Below are 22,856 nucleotides of genomic sequence, written 5' to 3'. Positions count from 1 at the left end.
AGTGTCTGAGTCCTGCTGGTTCCAGTCCAATGTCTGGCTACATTAGTACACGCTGCTGCTGCTTTGAAATAGTAGTACTTGCAGCTACCCCCACAATAATCTAATTAAAAGAAGAAAGAAGTACTCGTGGATAGCAAACATTCCCAACATGTGAGGAAAGTTAATGAATACAGCCTGTGAGAGTACAGCAAGTGACAGACTAGTTTCCCAGTGACAGGGAGGTGAATTCCAGCGTAGAAGGCATATGGAGGACATGGTGAAGGAACATTCACAATGCAAACTGGGGGGGACAAGAGGCTGGAGAGCAGTCTTGTGGAAAGGGATCTGGGGGTATGGACTGATGGCAGGTTGAATATGAGTTAACAGTGTGCCCTGGCATCCCAAATGGCTAACCATGTCCTGGGGTGCATCAAGCACAGCATCGCTAGCTGGTTGAGGGAGGTGACTGTCCCACTCTACACCACACTGGTGCAGCCCCACCCCAAGTACTGTGTGCAGTACTTTGGGCACCTCAATAGAAGAAGAACATCAAACTATTAGAGGGTGTCCAGAGGAGGACAACCAAGATGGTGAAAGACCTTGAGGGCAAGACTTAGGAGGAGTGGCTGAGGTCACCTGGCTTGTTCAGCTTGAAGAGAAGGCTGAGACATGACCTCATGCCAGTCTACAACTTCTTCAAGTTGTAGCCCAGTCTACAACTTCTTCAAGGGAGGCAGTGGAGCAGTAGGTGCTGATGTCCTTTCTCTGGACAGGATGAGAGAAAATGATGAGAGAAAGGGATGAGAAAACGGGATGACATGAGAAAATGGGATGAAGCTGCATCACAGGAAGATCAGATTGGACATTAGGAAAACTTTCTTCAGTGAGAGGGTGGTCATTCTCACTGGAACAGGCTCCCCAAATCACGGCACCAAGACTATCAGAGTTCAAGGAGTTCTCTTAGTCACACGGTTTAGTTTTAGGTAGTCCTGCAAGATGCAGGGAGATGACCGACGATCCTCATAGGTCCCTTCCAACTTGAGATACTCTATGATTCTGCCATAATACCTTAGACCTTTACAAAGGGAAAGCAGAGAGTTTCTACCTTCTTAAAAGGGGAAGAAAAAGACGTCTGCTGCAGTCAGAGTCCTAGTTATAACCAAGGAGAAAGGCTGTGGGGCTGAGGGAGAACCACAAATGTTTAAGGCAATTACCAGAGGCAGTGCACAAACTCTACATTAAAAAAAAACAACAGCATGAATGCCTTCTAAAGAAAGGCTGTGCATATTTCACTTTATGTGATAAACAGGTATCTTTAAACCATGGAAAATGGACTCCTTGGAAAAATTATAATCTCTTCCATGTAGCTGAAGCACATTAACAAACAAACATACTCCCCCACCCTCAGTCAAACACAATAAATTGTCAGAAGTTATTTACTACAGAGAATACAATTTTCTGTTTGAGAAAGAATTGCTATTAACACCAAGTTGCTAAGTATAATAACTGAGGATTAGTTTAGAAAGTCCTGTTAAAATTAACACAGATACTGTTTCCCTTGTCTATCTTCCTTTTAAATAAGAAAATCAGATTTATCTCTGAAGTGTCAAGAAGATTAACAAAGAGCTACTACAAACTGCTGAAAGACAGAAGGGTATGAAGTGTCTGAATGAAGCTACACATCACAAAATTATTGCACAATGAGTCCCAATCTTGTCAACATACACTTAGCTTTATACATGGGAATAAAACCATGGGATTGCAAACAAATATAAAGTTATTCATATATAAAAGCATGAGAAGAAACCAGTCACATATTAATATCTCCCATTTATTCTGCATGCCGCCAAACTGTGGTGTGGGAATTACAAAGCCCTGCATTCTGCTCTCAGAAATGGGGCGTTACAGAGACAGATCCGCTTCACAAATCATAAAATTTCTAGGCAGAAAAACAAATCCCACCTTCCTCCGGGACTGCTGCTATCCTCGCTGTCCCACTGCTCGTTTTTATTTCTTGGTATTGGTGGCTGCAGCATCTCAGCAGCCAGTGGGTCAGCATCATTCTCTTCACGACCGATCCATTCTCCAATCACCCGAGGTCTGAGAAGGGGGGTGTTAAAACCTGTTGTTTCCTGAAGAGAAATTAAAAAAAGAAACACTGTACTGTTTGTTCTCAACCACACATGTAAATGGGAAAAGAAAAGAAGAAATAGAAAATAAAACTATTCATTCAGAAAGTACAAAACCAGTACATTCTAATTTCAAAAGGGTACAGAATACCCAGAACAAATTGTGGATTAATGAAAAGAATCCCATTAACAAAATTCCAAGAGAGATTTGCCCACCCCGATGCCTCAAATCTCTTCTATTTCTTACTTTTCAATAGCAACTGCAGAAATCTGGGGTATCATCTTGAAAAATTATATTTTGTTTTAACAAACACACAATTCTTAAAAGCAGCACTGTGTCAGTTCTGCTAAGCAACAGATGAGGTCACTTGTATAATGAACACCCCAACCAAAAGAATGTTATAGATTAGTAGCAGCACTCTTATTTGCATTATGAATTAATGCAAAACTAATAAATACATCTGCATTCGGCATTTTAAAAATAACCCTGCTGGGATTTACATAATGTATCTTTCAATTCTGAAAATGGTATTAACATTTTAATAAAATGCATTTCTGAAACTAGCAGTCATATTTTTAACCATTTATGGGAAGAAGGTAACTGGAGAGGATTGCAAGAAGCAAGCAAAATCCAACTAAAGTATTCAAAACAATAGTGAAGATTTGCATCATTATGTTAGGAATTTAGATTAAGGAAACAAATTGTCCTTAAAAATTGTATGAAAAGGCTGCTCTGATGTGGTGAGTATCTCTGTTCTCAATGTTACCAGAAGGGTTGTAGATAAAGAATCACGTACAACAGTATAGTCAAACTGAAAAACAATCACGTATCCAAAAAAATAGACATAAACTGATAGGATAGAAATAATAATTTTGCTTAAATTAAACTCTTTTCTAGGCTAGCAAAGACATTTCAAACACAGTGTTCCTAATTAGGAGAGAAATATTCTATTCCTATCCTTTAATGAGAGAAAATTTTAGGGAAAGGAGGCTCGGCTGTTACCTAGCTCAGTGTCTCAATAAATATCCCTGCCATAAAACAATGCTTTCCAAACAAAAAGCATGTGGAAGAAGGACAGCACAGTGATTACTTAGCCTAGCAACCATATTGTCTCATCTTCCTAAAAACAAGCCATTTTTAAAGCCTCTTCTTAATTGACACAGATATGGTAAAAGCACAGTTCGAAGTAGAAGCCTCTACTGAAATGAAACAAACAAACAAAAAAAGCCTGCAAACTGCTTTCATATGAATCTATTCACCCTGCTCCAGCCACAAGCTATAATTTTGCTCAGCAGAATTCCAAGAGCTTCCATTTTGATAGAGCCAAATGTGACCCAGGCCCTGGATTAGACTCATTCCCCCTTGTTCTTCTATTCTGCTTTCTGCAATGTGCCTGTTACCACACTCCACCCTCCAGACATCTCCCTAGAGCTCCCCATCAACTGCCATCGTATGCCTATACCCAGGAAAAATGCTTATTCCACTGCCCACAATGCCTCCATCACACAAGGTGCCTACAGTAGTTAGTGTAAGGACCACTTGGCCCATTCTAAGGTTTATTCCTGCTACTGTAAGCCATCTTCTCCCTTCTTTTTCTCCCTAGAATGATGTCTAATAATTAATAAAAAAAGGTTGCTGGAGCTAGTTAAACTTGCAACGACTTGCAGTGTCAATCTTTGCTAAAAGCTTTCGGTCCTTTAAGTGAAAATGAAAAGCACCTAAAAATTTGCCCTTTTTTCAGTACCACGTTTTTCCTGAGGCTGCACCATCAGCATACGAATAAGGAAACTGTGAACGCCGTGTCTATCCTTGTTACGCTGATTTCTCTTCTAGACATTTTAGGGACAAAGTATCACTTTCATATTCTACTTAATAGAAATGTAATTTACATTACATAGTCATGCTTTGCCTCAGTTGATCACCTGGCTTTCTGTTTCGAGTCTTGTTAGACTCGTACACCACAGTTTCAGTGACCTAATTTATTTTCCTCCTTTCAACTACATAAGTAGCTGCAGTGAAAACAGTACATGGAGAATTGGAGACAGCCCTACTGAGAGCACTGGGATGTTTATTTGGCACCTCATTTCAAAAGCTTCAATAAACTCAGATGAAGTATTCTGTTCTTAAAAAAGTTTTTATAGGTTTGGTTCTTTATATATATAAAGACCTTAGAATCTTGAGGGATCCCCAATTTATACTCTCTCATAAATAAGAGAAGAGACTGACAGTGACATTAGTGCACACAGAAATATTTTCAGGAGAGGCAGGTGTTGAAATCTGCACTAGATGAACCTAGGAGGATTATTTTATGCTGTAGTCCAGGTGTCATCTTTTTATGCATATCATTGGCTACCACCTTGACACACTTAAGCTTCCTTTATGTGGAGGCCAGGAGAAGAAGTGAAAGACTGAAGGACACCTGAATCTCATCTTCACGTTGGGTGGAGATGTTGTGCTCCCTGGAAGGGCTTAGATGCTGCAACCACACCATCTTTGTATCCATTGATTTAAGCATAGTTTTAAAAGCTCAATATTTCTAATTTCTGATATGGATTTTGAGGGAACCTCCACAGTGAGACATACTTTTGGGTGAGGAGAAATGTGTTTGTTTTTATGACTTAGAATAGTTGTTTCCTCTATTTTATTAATTATAACCTGTGTTCATTGTAGTAATACTACATGTAAGAACAGCATAGAAAAAAATGTTTTAATACTAACCTTGGTCAAAATCTCAATTGAATTATCAGATCATAGAATCATAGAATCATCTAGGTTGGAAGAGACCCTTGGGATCATCGAGTCCAACCATCTACCCTACTCTACAAAGTCCTCCCCTACACCATCATCTTCACTTGAGTCTGATTCTGGATCTCTAATACTTATCTGTCTCCCATTGTTAATGTTTAAAGTGACTGAAAGCTATTGCTGGTAATTTCGGACTAATTTCACAATGTTATGACAAGTCTTCATGAGAGACTTTTGTGAGAGCTCCACTACACAAAGTAAAGCACCAACCCATGGAGTGTTGGGATTGTGTGAAAATCTCATCTATTTAAAAAGAAAATATTTGTAGTCTTAGGATTTGCAGGAAAGCAAAAAAAATTAAATAATAAAAGCAGCTTGGAAAACATTCATTAAGTATTCTTTAGGGAATCAAAAGTTGGCAGATGAATAACCTTCCTCTGCTTTTCACACTGCTTTAGAACCACACTTTTTTAAGTCAGTCTTCAACTCTGGCAAGAGGTAAAGGGTGTAACTCCTTATTTCGCATGGTCTGGTTCAGAAATATTGCCGAAATGGGTACAATCATATCAACCCATTTTAAACATATTTCTGCATTACAGCATCCTGGCTACGTTCTGCCTCAATGTATCTTCCAACGCAGACATGCTACAATGCAATGTATATTACAGTTTATTTCATGACATGAACTCAAGGAGGGTCTTCCCAGCAGTAGCAAATTTTAGAAAAGATACACATGGTCAAAGCTCTGGTAGCACGGCTGGTCTATAATTCTGTGGGAATCTGAACTTCCATCTCCCAGGAAAGTGTCCTAACAGACAGGACCTGAAACTCACAGGAAATTCAGTGGTTTCTTCCTCTATAATTTTTTTAATCAAAGTAGAATGCTGTGAATTTCATCTGAAATACTAATATCCTACCTCAATTTCTCTGTCTGTGAACATAAAATTCTTCACATTATTGAGCAGCTCTAAAAACCACACGCTTTCACGCATAGTTTCTGTGCAGTGAGTCAATTCAGAAATTTGCATTATATTAACTCCGCACTTCAGCTTTAAAATCTGTGAGTCACGAGGCATCTCTTCTCATTTTCTTTCCTTACACAAGCGGTGCCACTTGCTGATTTTACACAGCTTCCATGTCCTAGAGACACGGTCTGAATCATCAAGCGAGACCGAACACCAAACTCTGCAAGTCTGAAATAAATGAGATGAGAAAGGAGGGAATCTATACCGTAAATCTGTTTTAATTGCAGTAGTTTTAGGAATTTTTTTTTGCAATTATATCAGTGAACTCTGAAATTTTATTAGACTGTCAAACCAAAAGCTTCCATTTTGACTGACCTTGTTTGCCTGTATTTTCTCTACCTCTGTCTTGGACTGAAGCCCTAAATACTGGCACAAAGCTAATAATAGCAGATATTTGACAAGAATCCATTTAAATGAAACACTCTTCCACAAAAGTGATTGTAATTCAGAGCAAACCAGTTTTCCAAATCCAAATGCTCAAGTAACTAAGCAACTAACTAATTAACTGGATTACTTGGAGAAGGAGTTGCATCAACCAACAATACTAACCAAGTACTCCCTGACAAAGGCAGCCAGAGGTTACTGCAGCCAGAAAGAAATAGTTTTTTAAAAATAATACTTAGATAATGAGAAACAAAAATAAAGAAACATACACATGCTTTCTCTGTCTTCTCTGAATTCATAATCTAAACAACAGATAAAACAGCAGGGTTATGGGCTCTGTCCTAATCCCCAAGACAGTTCCTGATTGTCAGGAAAATAAAGCAAGGAAGAGCATATAGAAGAATTTACTATTGTGTTTTAAGTGTCTTGTGACTTCTACGTAAGAGCAATATTATAACAGAATCCAACGCCACCTTTGGGCATGCTGTTCTAGATCCATGACATCTACCTGAAGGGTTAAGTAATTAATCCAGAGCACAGATGGTTTGGAAAATGATTCGCCACAGCCTAGATAAGGAAGCTCTAATATCAGCATGTATTTCTGGGAAAGGAACTACAATGAACTTGACTACATTTATACCTGAAAAATAAACATTGCCTGGGAACATGCTCAGGTGAAATGGAACCAAATTCTGTCTAATGTTAAACCATTGTCATGTAGCCTTTGGTTGCTTTTGGCCCAAGCCAAATAATACACTTAGAAACAAGTCACAGGAACATTTCAGATATTAGCTCATGGAAGGGATCATTCCTCAGAGGCAGGATGCCACAGAATGGTCCTGGCTACGCTTAATTTCTTAACACAGAACTAGCCTTTATGTCCTTTAAAAATCCTGAAGGGGCAAAACAAGAAATAAAGCCCATGAAGACAACAAAATTGCACTTCTGTAAATCTGTCCTGACAGCCTGTTGAGTGTTGCAGCACGAAGGAAGCATGTTAAGACCTGTATTGTTTTTTTAAAATTTGTTTTCCAAATAACTTTCAGTTTCAAGAACCTTCAATTTAGCTGTCCTCATCAGAAACAGATGTGAAAACAGATGCAGTATTATAAAGTTGTCAGGTAATAAATGCTATTGAATGTATATAATATAATGTCAAGTTTTATTTAAAAAAAAACCACCACCTTCCAATTTCAAATCATAAACAATGAAGTATACAGTAATTTAAAGAAAATTCTCTTAGACTGGATCCTGAGGAAATACACCAATGATGTTCCTCATCTCAATTACATTTGAAAAACTTGAATGTTTTTGAACACTAATCTATCACCATTTAAAAAAAATAACATAGAAGTATCTCCTAAAAAATATATGTAAAAAGTACATGATAACAGGCTCTAGCCCAAAATGTCTCTTTCTTCCCACAAACAGCATTTCATAGTGTTTTTCAACAAACAAAACCAAGTGAAGAACAGTTCTTCATAAGTATTCTTAAAGGTAAGGTTTTTAATGGAAGGGCATTCTAATTGCATTTCTCATCACCTCTCAGTTAAGGAAATAGGAGGAAGGAAGACTTAGACACTTATACTCTTAATATGAACTACAAGATAAAGCAAGATCAAGGGAAAAATGATAAGTAGAGGCCATCATTTTGAAATGGCAGCCCCATATGCACATGACTGTATGTGATCAGTCAGTGAACAAACTTATCTAATTGGTCTTTCCTGAAAAACCCAGTGGAGACATTTTACACACACTTGTGTCAGAAAAGTTCATGCCCTTATTCTACCAGGAGAAAAGAAAGATATTTAAAAATTGTCTCCTATATTAGCTATTATTCCTGTGTCTTATACACCTTTTGATCCTATTTCCCTGATAGTAATGATTTTTGACACCAAGAACACAACTCAAGATTCTTGGCACTAGCAGCATACTGCTGTTCACTGGTGAAATTAGGGAAGAAAAAGGTGTTCTGTTTCCTGTGGAACTTTGAAAAATTAGCTCGATTACTCTTTCAGCATAGAGTTCATGATAACTAAAACTAAAATTCATGTTAACTGCGTAATACATCAAAAGAAGCCAAAACAGAAGAGATCATTGTTTATTCCATTCAGCAAGGAAGTAAAGACTGATCCTTATGCTCCTGTGCACTCCTGATCAAATCTAGGGAGAAAAAAGTATTCCTAAATATTCTCACAAATCATATCTTAGAATGCAAAATTCATGATTTCATGAATGAAAGGTATTTAAAGCTAAATGTTTCCAAAGTACACAAAGTAACCCAAAGTATGTTAAGCAAAGATGGTACCAAGATCAAAAGCTTTTCCATGGCCTCACTTAGAGTCTCTTACCTCAGTGAGATTTTTTTTCCATAGTTGACAGCCCATCCTGGATCAAGCTCTTAACGTACCAACGTATACTATACTTACCCATATAGCTTTTCATACCCAAACTTCCTCTGAACCAACGTATACTATACTTACCCATATAGCTTTTCATACCCAAATTTCCTCCAACAGAGCTGAGGAGTGTATGCCAGGACAGGGAGATGCAGCTCTCATTGCCTAAAATTATCACAATCATCTGTCTTTTTTTACCGTTCATTACAGTAAATCTTACCTTATCAAGTTCATCAGAAATAGCAATGCCTGAAAACAAAACAGATTAAAAAAAATAACATTTAGAAACATTCTTTCTATAAACGTCTTTTACTACAGTAAGGAAAAATAAGGTTTAATCTGAAAAGTTTACATACTGTTCTCTGCACACACTGCTGTATCACAAAATGTACCGTACTTCATTCCATTAGTGAAATTGCCTGGAAACAATATACTCTTAATTTTCCTCAGCTGCAGTATTATCAAAATGAGTTTTCAAAAAACTATGGAAATGCAAACAGCAGATGTGCCAGTAAAGTGGCAACGAGCTTTAGTACACTTCTACCTGCTTTCTAAAATTAAACTAGCAACATAATATTTACATATGGACTCGTTATTATGCAAATCTCACCCCGACCAGCATGCGTAACATCATGCCGCAATCACAGGGCAACGTGGACATGACTCCTCTCTCTTTCTCCATGGTTTAGTGTAGAGACAATTAGATGAAAACAGATGGAATTCAAAGAGAGAAAAACCTCCAAGTAAAAGTTCACACTAGAATGCAAAATGGCTTTTGTAAATCCTCTGAACAAGAACTTGTTTATTTGCTCTTGTCCCTTCTGCTGATGTCTGCCTGAGGTTTTCCTGTGCTTGCTTCCATCATGGCAGCTAAATCTTTTAATTCTGACTGTCCTGTAGCACATTAAATAGGCACAGCTTGTTTCAGAATTTTAAACACATCAACATGCTTCAGTCATATCACATGGAGAGATCAAGCAACCATACATTCAATGCTATCATGTTGAAAATTCTGATGTATTGAAAGCAAAGCATCTCCCAGGTTCCTATGAGGTGTCATAAGAAACATTTCCAAGTTAGAACTCAAATTAGAATTCCAAAACAAAAGAAAAGCATCTTGTGGCGGTGGAAATAAAGTGAAGTACACATGTACAGGGAGAGCACACACTTGAAAGTTGTTTTCTAATTCATGTCATGTTATCAAGACAACTTCTTCCAAAGAATGTAAGAGACGATATTGCAAAATATCAGCTGAGTGGAGAGTTGTTCTTTCTAAAAATCAGACTAAAGATTGCAGAATTACAAGCTTATTTCCATGATAATTTTATTTCTTACTATTTGGTATACCATAACTACATAAATTGCTTGGGTTTTTTACTGTACTTTTAATCATTGATTCTATACAGCTAATTCTCAGTTTGGATTACTTCCTTGTATCAATTTTTGGTTTAAAAATAGTGAAGTGCTAGGAAAACTACAACTATAACTTTAAGACCTGATCAACACATAAGAAATATGCCAGGAGTTAACAGCACAGTTTCAGTCATTCAATAGTTATAAAGTAGACTGTATTGAAAAATCATTTATTTTGCTTACTCCTTCTATTCCTCACAGCAATTAACCCATTTTAATAACTTCAGACTTTTATTTAGCCCAGACATTACACATATGTCCATACAGTATAATCAGTAGGTAAAACCAACCTGAGTCATTCAACAGGATTTTAACGTGTTATGAATTTCTTCAGTCCTCAGTGGCCATTTACCAGAGAAAAGATAACTGCACTCTTGGAGGTAACAAAAACATAATTCAAGCTTCTCTTCATCTCAACTTTGAAAACATGATTTCCATTAACCAGCTCTCCCATCACATGGGATGTATTTTGCACAAACAGACAAACTACCTTTTCTCAGCAATTTCCCATAATGTTAAGACGGTTCATTTTGGTTTGATACAGGTTTATTTCCTCAGACTGAAGGTTGGTCCCCTTTTCTTCTGCTTTCACAGGTGCTCTGTGAATGGGTCTTTGAAACCTGGGAGCGGACGCAAGAACAATTTTTCCCTGTGTTGATTAAGTTATTATAAATATTTAATTTCAGGTACAGCAAAAGAACCTACAAAAGGTAACTCTGCCATTTCCAAGACTCCATTCCAAAAAGTGCCAAATGCTTTTACTATTCAACTGTCTGAGTAGTTAATCAAAGATGAGTACTGGAAGTACCAGATAGGAAAAAGTGTATGCAAAACTATATGCCTCACACAAAAAGCTCCTAACTATTCTGATTAAGTTACATATAAGCACATAAAATGGGTAAACATCCATAATCTAAAGGAGGGCTTTCAGTAAAATGCTTTTTTAAATAAGTCCTATCAGTTCCCCAGAATCTAAATTTATAGAAGGGTAAACTGAGTAACCAAATTGACCAGAATGCCTTAAATCTCTTCATTACTAAATTGTCAATGGTAGCAAGACATCAAAACTAACTGTACTTCTTAGATAAGGATGTAGAGAGACAGCAGTTTCTGAGGACATCTTGACAAAACAAAATTTTAAAAGTTAGAAAACTTTTATCTTCATAATCACAAAATTAAACCCACAAACTCTTTATTTCTCTCTCCTTCTCTGATGTGGTATCAAGAGAAAAGAATACATTTCTTCCCAGGAATCCTTTGCAAGGAGCTTGTTTGGCATAACGATTCCTCTGGAGGTGGGATTTACCATACCATCAGTTATACAGACCTTTCTGTTATGGTTTCAGCTCCATTAACGTTAGTAAAACTCCATTAGTTACTGATAATACAACTCCATTACCAGGATAAATCAACCCATTAAGAGGTGGGTGTAAAAAGGCTTCTCATTTTCTTCCAAGACCCTACTGCACATTTAGTGTGTGCCCACTCTTACCTATTTTCTTTTGCAGTTGCCAAACTGACAAAATATCCCGGCTGAAGTTAAGATGAGGGGGGACTTGCACTCTGTGTGCAGCAAACAGAAAATCACAACAGTGAGGTGATCTTTTGGATGCAGATCTCAGGTGGAATATTATGGACTTCAGTTTGGACAAAGCAGTTACCAGGAAAATTAAACCCATTGCATATATTACCATAACATTAAAAAAAAAAACCAGAACATCTTAATCCAGAATCCTAAGAAAACAAGTAGAGATAGTTATAATTATCAGAGAGGAGTATTTAGGATTTCTGTTATTCACTTAAGCCTTAGCATACTTCTGACTTTTTGGTAGTCAAATATGTCATTGTCAGTTACTTTATTTTCAAGTAATACGTGGACAATTAAAAAAACCTGAATTTCTACAAAGTAATGGTACCAATGGTTGCTGTCTCCAGTTCATGTAATTCCTAATATCCAGAGATCGCCACTTATCAAAAAGAAAACCCTCTTTTCACTTACTTGTATATATGACAACAAATAATTGGTTGTGCTCTCCGTACCTTGTATACTTATTTTCATTTTGTTTCTCTGGGGCTGTCGTACAATGTAAAAGAGGGAAAAATACATTCTAATTATATATATATTTATATATATATATATTCTAAATAGGAAAATGTCATTGTAAGAATCACAGACTACTAGAGACAAAGGGACAGCCCAGTCCGTGACACTAGTTTAAATGGAAACAACTGTTTCAGGTTTCAGCAAAATATCTGTAAGTGTAGCCAAAATGTCCATACACTAAAAACATTTTACCCAACAGTTTAGTCACTTCCTCAGACTGTAGCCTTTTTTTCACCACAACTTAATCCTAATCTCCAAAAAACTCAAATACCGAAAAAAATTACACACCTGGTTTGTTGGACAAACCAATGGCTTTGTTAGAATATAAATTACCAGGAACAACACCTTTCTGACGCCCTTCAGCTTAAAGCATTTAAAGTGTGACTCTGCAGGACGATGAATGTATAGCATGGAAGTTTTAGGGCTGCTTCATCATTGCTCTGTCTCAAGTCACCGAGCGGTGGATAAGAAGGGGACTGGGTAGGTTTAGACTGAACATTAGGAAAGAATTTTTCACAGAAAGAGTGGTCGGGCATTGGAATAGGCTGCCCAGGAAGGTGGTTGAGTCACCATCCTTGGATGTGTTTAGGAGCTGTTTAGACGTGGTGTTGGGAGATATGGTGTAGGGGAGAACTTTGTAGAGTAGGGTGGATGGTTGGACTTGATGATCCCAAAGGTCTCTTCCAACCTAGACGATTCTATGGTTCTATGAAAAGTTCTCCTCCCTTTGTTGGGAAAGGTCTTCTGATGTCAAAGGCAAACCCTCCAGAAATAAAGGAGTATGGCTTTGCCCCTTCTCTCACAGCAGCTGTTATCTCACAGCCAACTATAGTTTTAGATCATACTGTGACTGACAACTCTACAATAGTCCTACCTTTCTTACTCCTTGCAATGAGAAAGTGCAGTGTTTTGACTAACTGGGCGAGAGGTTTGCTTGCCACCATCAGCTAAGTCTCACAGACAAGTTTTAAAATGGGAATTAGGTGCCTAACTACCAATTTTACGCCTTTAAAAAAATTCCCTTTTGAGAGTAATTCAGGACGCTGAATTTTGATCAGGAAGCACAAGTACCCAGCCCACTCAGCTCTTCTGGTGAATTACACAGACAGATTCAGGGCACTTGTTTCTGCTTTCGAGTGCAATGACCCTCTGTGCTACAAGGCTGCTGGGACAATAAAGTAATTGGTCTGAACGCGCTTCCCCGGTCCTTCAGAAATGCTCCGCTGCCATCTCTGATCAGCAACAAATCTGGAGCAAGGCCGTTCGTGCTAGCACAGTCTCTCTCAACTGGAATACTTTCATCCTGTCAATAGCTCCATTTTTGAAGAGAACTGGGAGAATAAGATACTCTCTGATTTTAAGAAAGATCTGCACACTAGGATTAAATGAAACATGACTATTAGACAACGGAATAACAACACAACTTACTAATACTTATTATACTTCAATTGCTATTATCACGCCTCCATTAAGCAGACTGCCCCAAACCATATCTCATTGTAATAGCCATGTACCTTATGACTTTTTTATATCTAAAACACTAAACCATTTGTTTGTCATGCCTTGTTTTACAATTATTCATGCCTTTTTTTACAATTATCATGGATTATTAAATTGCCTATACATATACAAAACCATTCTGGTTTTGATCAGAGGGCTGGAGCACCTCTGCTATGAGGACAAGTTGAGAGACTGGGGTTGTTCAGCCTGGAGAAGGCTCTGGGGAGACCTTAGAGCCCCTTCCAGTCCCTAAAGGGTCTCCAGGAGAGATGGGGAGGGACTCTGGATCAGGGACTGGAGCCATAGGACAAGGGGGAAGGGTTTTAAACTGAGAGAGGGGAGATTTAGATTAGATACCAGGAAGAAATTCTTTCCTCTGAGGGTGGTGAGACACTGGAAGAGGTTGCCCAGAGAAGCTGTGGCTGCCCCATCCCGGGAGGGGTTCAAGGCCAGGCTGGATGGGGCTTGGAGCAACCTGGTCTGGTGGGAGGTGTCCCTGCCCAGGGCAGAGGGGTTGGAACTCCATGATCTTTAAGGTCCCTTCTAAACCAAACCATTCTATGATTCTTTACATGGTTATCTTAAATTTCTGTTCCCAATCTTCTATCCCTTTGGCAATCTGCAGTAGTACAATGGTAAGAATGGAGAAATAAAGACGATGACCACTACATCATTATAGTGTCTTATTTGATGAAAAAGCCACCTCCTAAAATTTACCTGCACCATGTTTAAACTCTCTAAAGTAAAGTCTCTTTTGAATCTAGAATGAGTATCTTCCACAGTAAAGATAAGACTTCCTGCTTAGGTCATTCTGCTTAATTTCTAGCTTATCAGAAAATTAACTTACTTTCAAAAGAAAAGTGAACATGAGTTCTGTGAGTCTAAAAAATGCCCAGCTCTTTCATAAGCAGTTTTTAGCAGTTTTATTTGTTGACACTCTCCTGCAACAAATGCAATTGATCGAGTACCTATGCCTCTCCACTCACTGCTATTATTCCTCTATGAAGAGTGATTTTTTAGATTTTGATGCTCTCAACAGCACAAAATTAATTTTCAAAATAGCAGGTACTGTACGAGTTCCGGTGGTTTTGAAAGGGCACGTAATAAAACCCCTGTCTGCTGCATTATTCCCAATAAGCTTAAAAACTTGCAATATTTTCATACACTATATACACCTGAAATTATAGAACAGGTGTTCTCATAAGAATGAAGCTTCAGAGATATCTACCACTTTTTGCTTTTATTTGTTGTCCTTAAGTAGAGATAATACAAAATGAAAATTAGTTGAATTTATTCTTCTAAATGCACAATGCACCTCTGACAAATCTAGTGTGTACGTTGTCATAAGAAAATAAAAATGCTACTACTTTAACACACTCCAGAAAACCATTATTCAGCTCAGTGGGAGCAAACAGCTAATGCACTTTCCTAAACATCCAGAAGATGGCCACAGAGCTCCCAATAGCCACTTTTCCTATTTGCCAAACAAAGTCTTCTGGATTTGACGGACAGGTTTTGACATGCAGAATTTAGACGCACTAAGACAAGCACAATGCAACTCTGATGAACTTGAAAAAATTAATTTTCAGGATCTGTCTAGGCCAGGGGAGTTGTGTATGGCTGGACTTCAGCCTGGAGAAGAGGAGGCTGAGGGGAGACCTTATTGCTCTCTACAACTACCTGAAAGGAGGTTGTAGAGAGGTGGGGGTCGGTCTCTTCTCTCAAGTCACAGGCGACAGGACGAGAGGAAATGGCCTCAAGTTGCGCCAGGGGAGGTTCAGGCTGGATATTAGGAAAAATTTTTTCACTGAAAGGGTTATCAGGGATTGGAATGGGCTGCCCAGGGAGGTGGTTGAGGCCCCATCCCTGGAGGTGTTCAAAAGACGGGTTGATGTAGTGCTGGGAGGTATGGTTTAGTGATGATCCTTGTTTGTTGTGTGGGTGTCTATTTTTGTCAGTTAGGTTGACGGTTGGACAAGATGATCTTTAAGGTCCCTTCCAACCTAGAAGATTCTGTGATTCTGTGATTCTGTGACTTTCAACCTCATAGTGCATCATATGTTCTGTAACAAACTCCAGGAAGGAAACAGCGTTATTATTCTACCATTATTAATACTGCAGCTTTGAGCATGAGGACAGGAATACTGGATCATGTTATCACCTGCCTGGCAGTGAATTGTCCCAGTGCATTCTGCTATCCATCGCAAACCAGGGAAAGCACATGTTCTCTCACTGGTGGGATAGGCCATCTCAGATGTACTTGCATTTCCCATGGCAAAACCTCATGCCATACCCCAGCCAGAAGTGTAGTAAATTCTAGACCCTGTGCCTGCTTGTACCATGTATCAAACACAAGGTAAATTGAAATTAGTTATTTCTCACCATCCTTGGATTATAAAGGGCATAAAATGGTTGCTCTGGTTTTACCAAACAAAGCCTAGAAAATATTTTCCCCTGAAAATATGTACACAAGAGCTAAACTGGCTCAGGCATTTCTATATAGGAAATTTATAATAGATTTGTCATTGACTGCCATAACAAACATTCTTACATTATTTCCTTTACTTACATTGAGTCATTTTACAACTTTCAAAATTAGACATATTTCCTCCAGTAGTAACTCAGAGATTTTCTCTGAAGGCATGTTGAAAGGAAACCTCAGAGGTCTTGCCAAGGATGGGCATATGTCCTTATATTATTACATAAATACGTATCACGTTTCTGTCGTGGTATACATCTTGAATTAGGATAATATTCCTCCCAACATCTAGCCATGTAAGAATAAGGGAAACAATATTATCTACAAGGCACCGCACATTAACATATCAGCACACTATACATCAGTAGAGTCACTATCTAGGAAACAGGAATTTAATCTCTCTTCCCCATGGTGGCTTTGAAAAAAAAATAAAAATAATCAATCCCCAGCAAAAGAATCTGTGCTTTAGACTTGCAGCACTTCTATATCCAAATTTCTGAGTTACTTCAATGGAGAATCCAGGATTAGGTTTGGTGAGTAATGAATTAGGCAAACAGAGAGAAAGAACATGCAAAGAACCCACCAAATATTACGTCCCAGAAACTCAGGCCAAAGTCAGCTCAGAAAAGAATAATCAACACTGCAGAATCTTTCAGAACTCTTGATTTTAGGGAAAGGTGTACCCTGCAGTTGGTCGGTTAAGGTGGGCGCTAGCCAAGGACAGAGTCATAGCTCACCCTTCTACAGCCTCCTGAATAACTACCCTTTTTTGATAAGAACTAGGAGGTACCATATCTGAGATGAGAGTCACACAAACCCCAGTTCTGCAATAGCATTCAGAAAACCTTTAGCAATTCCAAAACTGCTCCAGAAAAGGACGCTGTAAATCAAAAAGAGACTTTAGCCCTGGAACTCAGAGTCAGCTAGATCAGAATGGCAAATACCTCCAGAAAGGTAATTAAAAATTTAACATCTGTAGGAAAAAGATATCCATAACTGAAGCAACAGTGATCTCCCGGCCATATAAGCCCCACTTTATAATTGAATAGCAATAATTATGTTCACTTTCTTCCTGTTTCAATCTCAGAATATACCATTATTTTGTATTATTACTCATACATCACACTAAAAGCAAATGGATTTTATGAGCAAAGGCAGTATCGGATACCAGCTGCAGTACCGAGATAATTTTATCTTCCTTAAAGGTTTGATTGAGCTTATCTAAAAATGTCGATCTCAAAATAAATCACAAACATTGATCTCACACAAGAATAACACGATTTTAAAGTTCAGCCTGAACAGAAGAAAGGAAAAATCCTCTACAGAATAGTGATGACTAGTTTTGTGGTTCAATTAGAAGAACACATTTTGGGCTAGATAGATCCTCAACCGATCATGGAGAAGTCATTTTTACAGACTAAGGTCCATTTCAGACCAACAACTGTGTACGACAAAAAAAAATTACTAGAGTATTATGTCTTAAAACAATGCCCCTCATGAGTTGATTGATGCAATTATATCATCAGCATCAGAAATGCCTAGTTTCAATGGGAAAATTCAGAGTCTCTGATAAATACATTCCATTCAAGTGCATCTTCCATAACCAGAATGTAAATCATTAATAGTTTCCTACAGTGTAGATGCTTATAAATGAAACCCCATACTCGTGTGTCTCAGAGACTGCTAAATGCATTGAAGAAGTTCATGATGTATTTATTCAACTTCTCACATCCCACATACTCGCGGGTTCATCCACAAAACCGAGGACGTGATTTTAGTGGCTTGTTAACATATTCTGATCTTTTTTTGAACTAGTTCTACCCTTATTGTTATGAGAGATTTACTCTTGTTGCTTATCTTCTTGCCTGTAAAAGATAAACAGAACACACGCTTTTACATTTCACTGCTTTATCTTTTTCTTAAAGGGGTAAGACCATGCTTCTTTCTAAAGTTATGCATGAACAATATCAACTGATTCTAACATTACGAGAAGTAGCTGTTTGAGATACTGTGGAGGAACTCGGAGATCTTTCATTCTTGGAGATTTAAGACCATGGATATGGTCCTGGACAATTAGCTCTAGGTGGCCCTTCTTGAGCAGGAGATTTGGACCAGATGACCTCCAGAGGACCCTTGCAACCTCAACCATTCTGTGGTTCTATGATTCTTTATTGGTTTTCAACCATTCTGTGATTCTATGATTCTTTATTGGTTTCGGGCCAAATTTCCTACTAGATTGCAGATGGCTTTCTTATTTACTAATTATTTATTGATTGATTACTGCCCTTCAAATTAAGAAACAAAAGAGTACTTTTTTTTCCTATTGGTTATAGCTAGATACCGTTATTTCTGGGATTCCCTCCAATTAACTGACTTGGATGAGTTTCCACATAGCTTTGGTTAATGTTAACTTACTATCATTATTTGACCTTAGAATATCTATTGAATTCAAAGTGTGATAAATTTCTTTCTTCCCCACTGATTTGAGTATGTACCTGGTCTTAATGAGGGTTCAATCATTACTACCAAAACATTGGTTATCTCTGTTGAAAGGCTACGTGTATTTATGAAAAAGTACCTGTCTCACAGTAGAACACCTTAAGTGTCATCAAATGCTGTTACCACGTGTAAATTGAAACATCCTATACACACACAATTTCAATATGCACTCTAATCCTTAACTGTTCATATAAATATGTAAAGTTGTTCACAAAGCGGGCAGACTTCATATCTCCTTTGCAACAAGCTCTGGTCGATTTAGTCCTCATTTTTCCCACTCAAAACACTCATAATTCACTGTTTTCCATCTCTTGTTATCTATATTTCTATCCTTAGAAGGTGGGTGGTGAAGACAGATATATTCACAAGCAAGATCCTTAGCTATATTCACAAGCAAGATCTTTAGCTATATAGGAGATTTTAACTCTCTTTAAAAGGCAAGCAGGCCAGAAGGGGAAATACAAGAGCATACATTTGGAACAGTATGGAACTTTCCCTACGTATGATCAGCTGAGGGAGAAGGATGACAGCGATAAAGATGAGAGACCTTGCAATCGAAGCAAACAAAACATACACAAGGGAAATGCAGTATATTCCTGTATGTTGCTTCGTAAATCAAAGTCTCCCCTAAATAGTTGACTCGATATTTCAAAATCCACTTCAATGACACACAGCTGATTGGAGACTTAAACAACACCCAGGTTTTCCACATGAGTAGGCCTCTGGAAAATGGTACACTTAAACCACTATACTCCAAAGTACTTAGACCATCATTATGGCAACACTCTTCTCCAGGTTCTCAAAACTCATGAGACACTTTTAACATTGAGTGTGAAGTCACTTTCGGTTTCTCAGATCTACTGCAGCACAGAATTACCCCCACCTTGTCCTGTTGGGGCTCAGGATGGAGGCTCCAAATAGAAGGAACTTCACTTTTAATCACTAGGAGGACTGAACGTAGGAGAGACCAGACATCCAAGTGCCTGAGTCTCACCTACCAAAGCTTTCAGGTGGTTCTAATGTTGTGTGAAGTGAAGGTTTCTCTCAAAGAAGGCATCTAGGCTGCATAGTGAATGAAGCAATAGAAACTAGAGTGTAATTCAGAGCCCATGTCAACTGTATAGCAAGCAATGAAGTCCTGGAAACTCACTACAAGATCCAAAGCTTATCGTTAAAAATGGAAATAAATTCCAGGACTTGATGGAAGATTCATTTAACTTCAAACACCTGGTTGTATGTGATGCTCTTCCCTGTTAAAATACTGAAGAATGAAACAAGAGGGTGCTGTAAAAAACCATCGATAGTGCACTGTGATCATTTGCATACTTGTTGAGCAAGGCACCTGTCCCCTATCACTTCGAAACAAGATTAGTATCCAATGGAGCATTATTAGAGTCCTAGGCTTTATGGATATGCCTGTAGAATCAAAAGCACTGACTATCCTGCCCAAAACAAGCATTAAGACTGGAGAGGGCAGCTACAGGACCTTGTCACAGCGTTTGCAAAATTCACATGGGACACTTGTTTGGGTACAGCACAGAACGAGTTTCACGTGTTTTACACTTTTAAAGTTCTAGATGTGTCTATTCGCTGAAACCTTGTAAGATATTTTCTATATGCCATCTGTATTCTCCTTTTGGGAGAACAATAAAGACATATTTATTTTCAAAATTATACCTTTTCTTATTTTTCCAAATTTTTCACTTTGAATTTTTATATCATCCTAACACATAAGAAATCACAGCACAGAACAGATCTATTTCCTGAAGTGATCTGAAGATGAGGAGTACAAAAACTGGAAACAAGGACATAGAGCTCAGAATTAATCTGATGCAAGTGTTTAAATGATACAACCAAAAAGGCTAAAGTGCAAAATGAGTAACAACTATCAAAGAACAAAAAAAGCCACAAGAAAAGATACTATAAATACACTAGGAAAGGAGGACAAAGTAAAATACAGAACTATGACATCGAAGAGAAGGAAAGCAAATAACAGATCATAGAAAGAAATCCCAGTGTTCCACACTCTCACTGCTTCAGTCTTCACAAAAAAAAATAATTGTGGCCAGATGCTCTAATGCTAGTGATTTTAAGAGGAAAAACTGCAAGCCAGATGACGGAAAGTTGAAAGATATTCTGATGACTTAGATATATTCAAGTTGGCAGAATCTTGTGCAATTCACTCTATAGCACTTAACTAACTGGCTGAAGAACCCTCTAATCCATTAGCAACTGTCTTTCAGGAATGGAGAGGACAGAAAAGGGCAAATACCGTATCTTCCTTTGGAAATGAAAAAGGGAAGACATGGGGAACTGCTAACCTGCAAGACTAAATGTAACAGCAGCAAGAATATTTGACAAAATTGTTAAATAAACAATTTTATCAACATCTAATGGATAGGAAAGGTGATAAGAACTAGCCAACATAAATTTATCAAGAATGAATCACATCAAATCAGTCTAACTGATGTCTCAACTGGGAAACCTGACTTGTGGACACGAGGAGGAAGTAGATGTAAAATACTTCAGCTATAAGATGCCTTTGTTTACTGTCCTAGATGATACTCCAGTAAACAAATTAGAGAATTACATTCTAGGTGAAATCACTGCTAGGCAGATAAACATCTGGTGGGAAAAAACGCACTTACTGAGTAGCTTTCAAAGGCTGGTTGTCAGATCTGAAATGGAATCATGAAGAGGTCTGACAATATTTCCGTTAATGATCTGGATGAAGAAATAAAGAGCACATTCATAAAAGTGAACTTCATATCAGGTTGCAAGTGATTTAAAGCAAGTCTTGGGGATAGAATTAAAAATCCATATTAGCTTGATAAATCATCTCAAAACATCAAGTACTAGCAAGAAATAGTGAAGAATGTTTCATTTGTGAAATAGCTATATGAAAACCTGACTCCAACAACGCTGGCCAGGTACATTCACCTCCAGTCCAAGTGTAGGACCCAGAAGAACTGCAGTGTTTTGCACTCCAGTTAGAAAACTCTGTGGCAAAGAGAGGTATAGAACACTACAAACTGTATTTTAGGTATAAGAAAGCCAGAGCTCAGTGGAACCTACACAATATTCACGATGAAAGACAATGATGTCGGACTGAAGAGTGGATTTACTCCTTTATTATTGAACTCTCATATCTGATTGGTTCATATGTCCAGACAGTGAATAAATATATAACCCTTTCTGAAGTTGAAAAAAAATATTAATGTTTCTCTATCTGTGTTAAGGTTGGTTACAACCTCTAAAGGATAAAGGCCTGAAAATGACACTCACGCTCATCACATTAAGGTGGTCAGGCAATGGTGGGGCTGCAAATCAGAGACCCTGACTGGAGGTGATTTAGCTCCTTCGAGACAAACAGACTGAAAAGAGGCCTGTATCTATACTACAATCATTAATATAAATATGCAAATTGCTCAGAATATAATTGTTGTGAACAGCCTAAAACATTTGGGAGAGAGGCAATTTGCACAAACTAATTTGGGGTATTTGACACAATGTGGAAAAATGCTGAATCTCAAAATTATCCACAAAACAGATATTCCATTCTTCATTCAGCTCTGTTTCTGACCTCACCATCTGCAATTTCTCCACTGAAAGAAGAAGTGCCATGGATAAAATTTAATGAGAGGAGAAAGAAAATATTACTCATTTAAATGTCTCCCAGATCACACCATACATAGTTTTCATGCACCATGGCAGACAGCACTTCTCATACTTTGATAATTGTCAGCAGTTTGCTCCCACCAGTGTACTTCAGAATTCCCTTCTATAGGAAAGAAAAAGAAAAAAAAAGATATTCCTTATCATATCCAGTAATTCTCAGAACCACTACTTACATAAGCATGCTGTTTTTAAACGCTGTTCCTGTTTGACTCTATCTTTTAAAGGATAATACTTGGGATTTGCTATGAAGGAATAGGCAACCATGTTTTTGAGTATTTATTTGATATGCTTTAAAATATTTATTAGAATTGCTTTGGAAAACTGGAAGGAATTAACTGGGGTCAAGGATACAAAATATCTATTGCTTTTCGGTGACAGGTCTGATCTCCATCATGAGGTTAAGGTTTCACAGAGGTTAATCCAATCTTACCTCTGCCACCCAAAGGAGCAGTCTCACTGCTGCATGTTCCTAACATTTTCCTTAAACCAGCCCCTGGTGTTGATCTCTTGATGAGCTAATT

General features: G+C 37.9%; 1 protein-coding gene across 6 annotated transcripts in view; it reads right to left on the bottom strand.

Moving 5' to 3' along the window:
* The window catches only part of LOC106886591 (chromosome unknown open reading frame, human C8orf34), a 231,210-nt gene that overhangs the window by 158,915 nt on the left and 49,439 nt on the right, over window positions 1–22,856 (bottom strand). For all 6 annotated transcript variants that reach the window (XR_001411693.1, XM_014939663.1, XM_014939659.1 and 3 more), the window contains 2 exons: window positions 8,883–8,911; window positions 1,942–2,111 (listed from right to left, as the gene is read on the bottom strand). Coding sequence is in view for 5 of the 6 variants with exons in the window: in XM_014939663.1 (XP_014795149.1) it covers window positions 1,942–2,111; window positions 8,883–8,911 (199 nt within the window). In the remaining variant the exon portion in view is untranslated. The remainder of the gene's footprint in view (window positions 1–1,941; window positions 2,112–8,882; window positions 8,912–22,856) is intronic.

This window comes from Calidris pugnax, unplaced genomic scaffold (genome assembly GCF_001431845.1).
Source record: "Calidris pugnax isolate Ruff unplaced genomic scaffold, ASM143184v1 scaffold5, whole genome shotgun sequence".
Classification (NCBI taxonomy): Eukaryota; Metazoa; Chordata; class Aves; order Charadriiformes; family Scolopacidae; genus Calidris; species Calidris pugnax.
The sequence above is the reverse complement of the archived record's forward strand: the minus strand, read 5'-3'. Positions and strand labels throughout refer to the sequence as shown.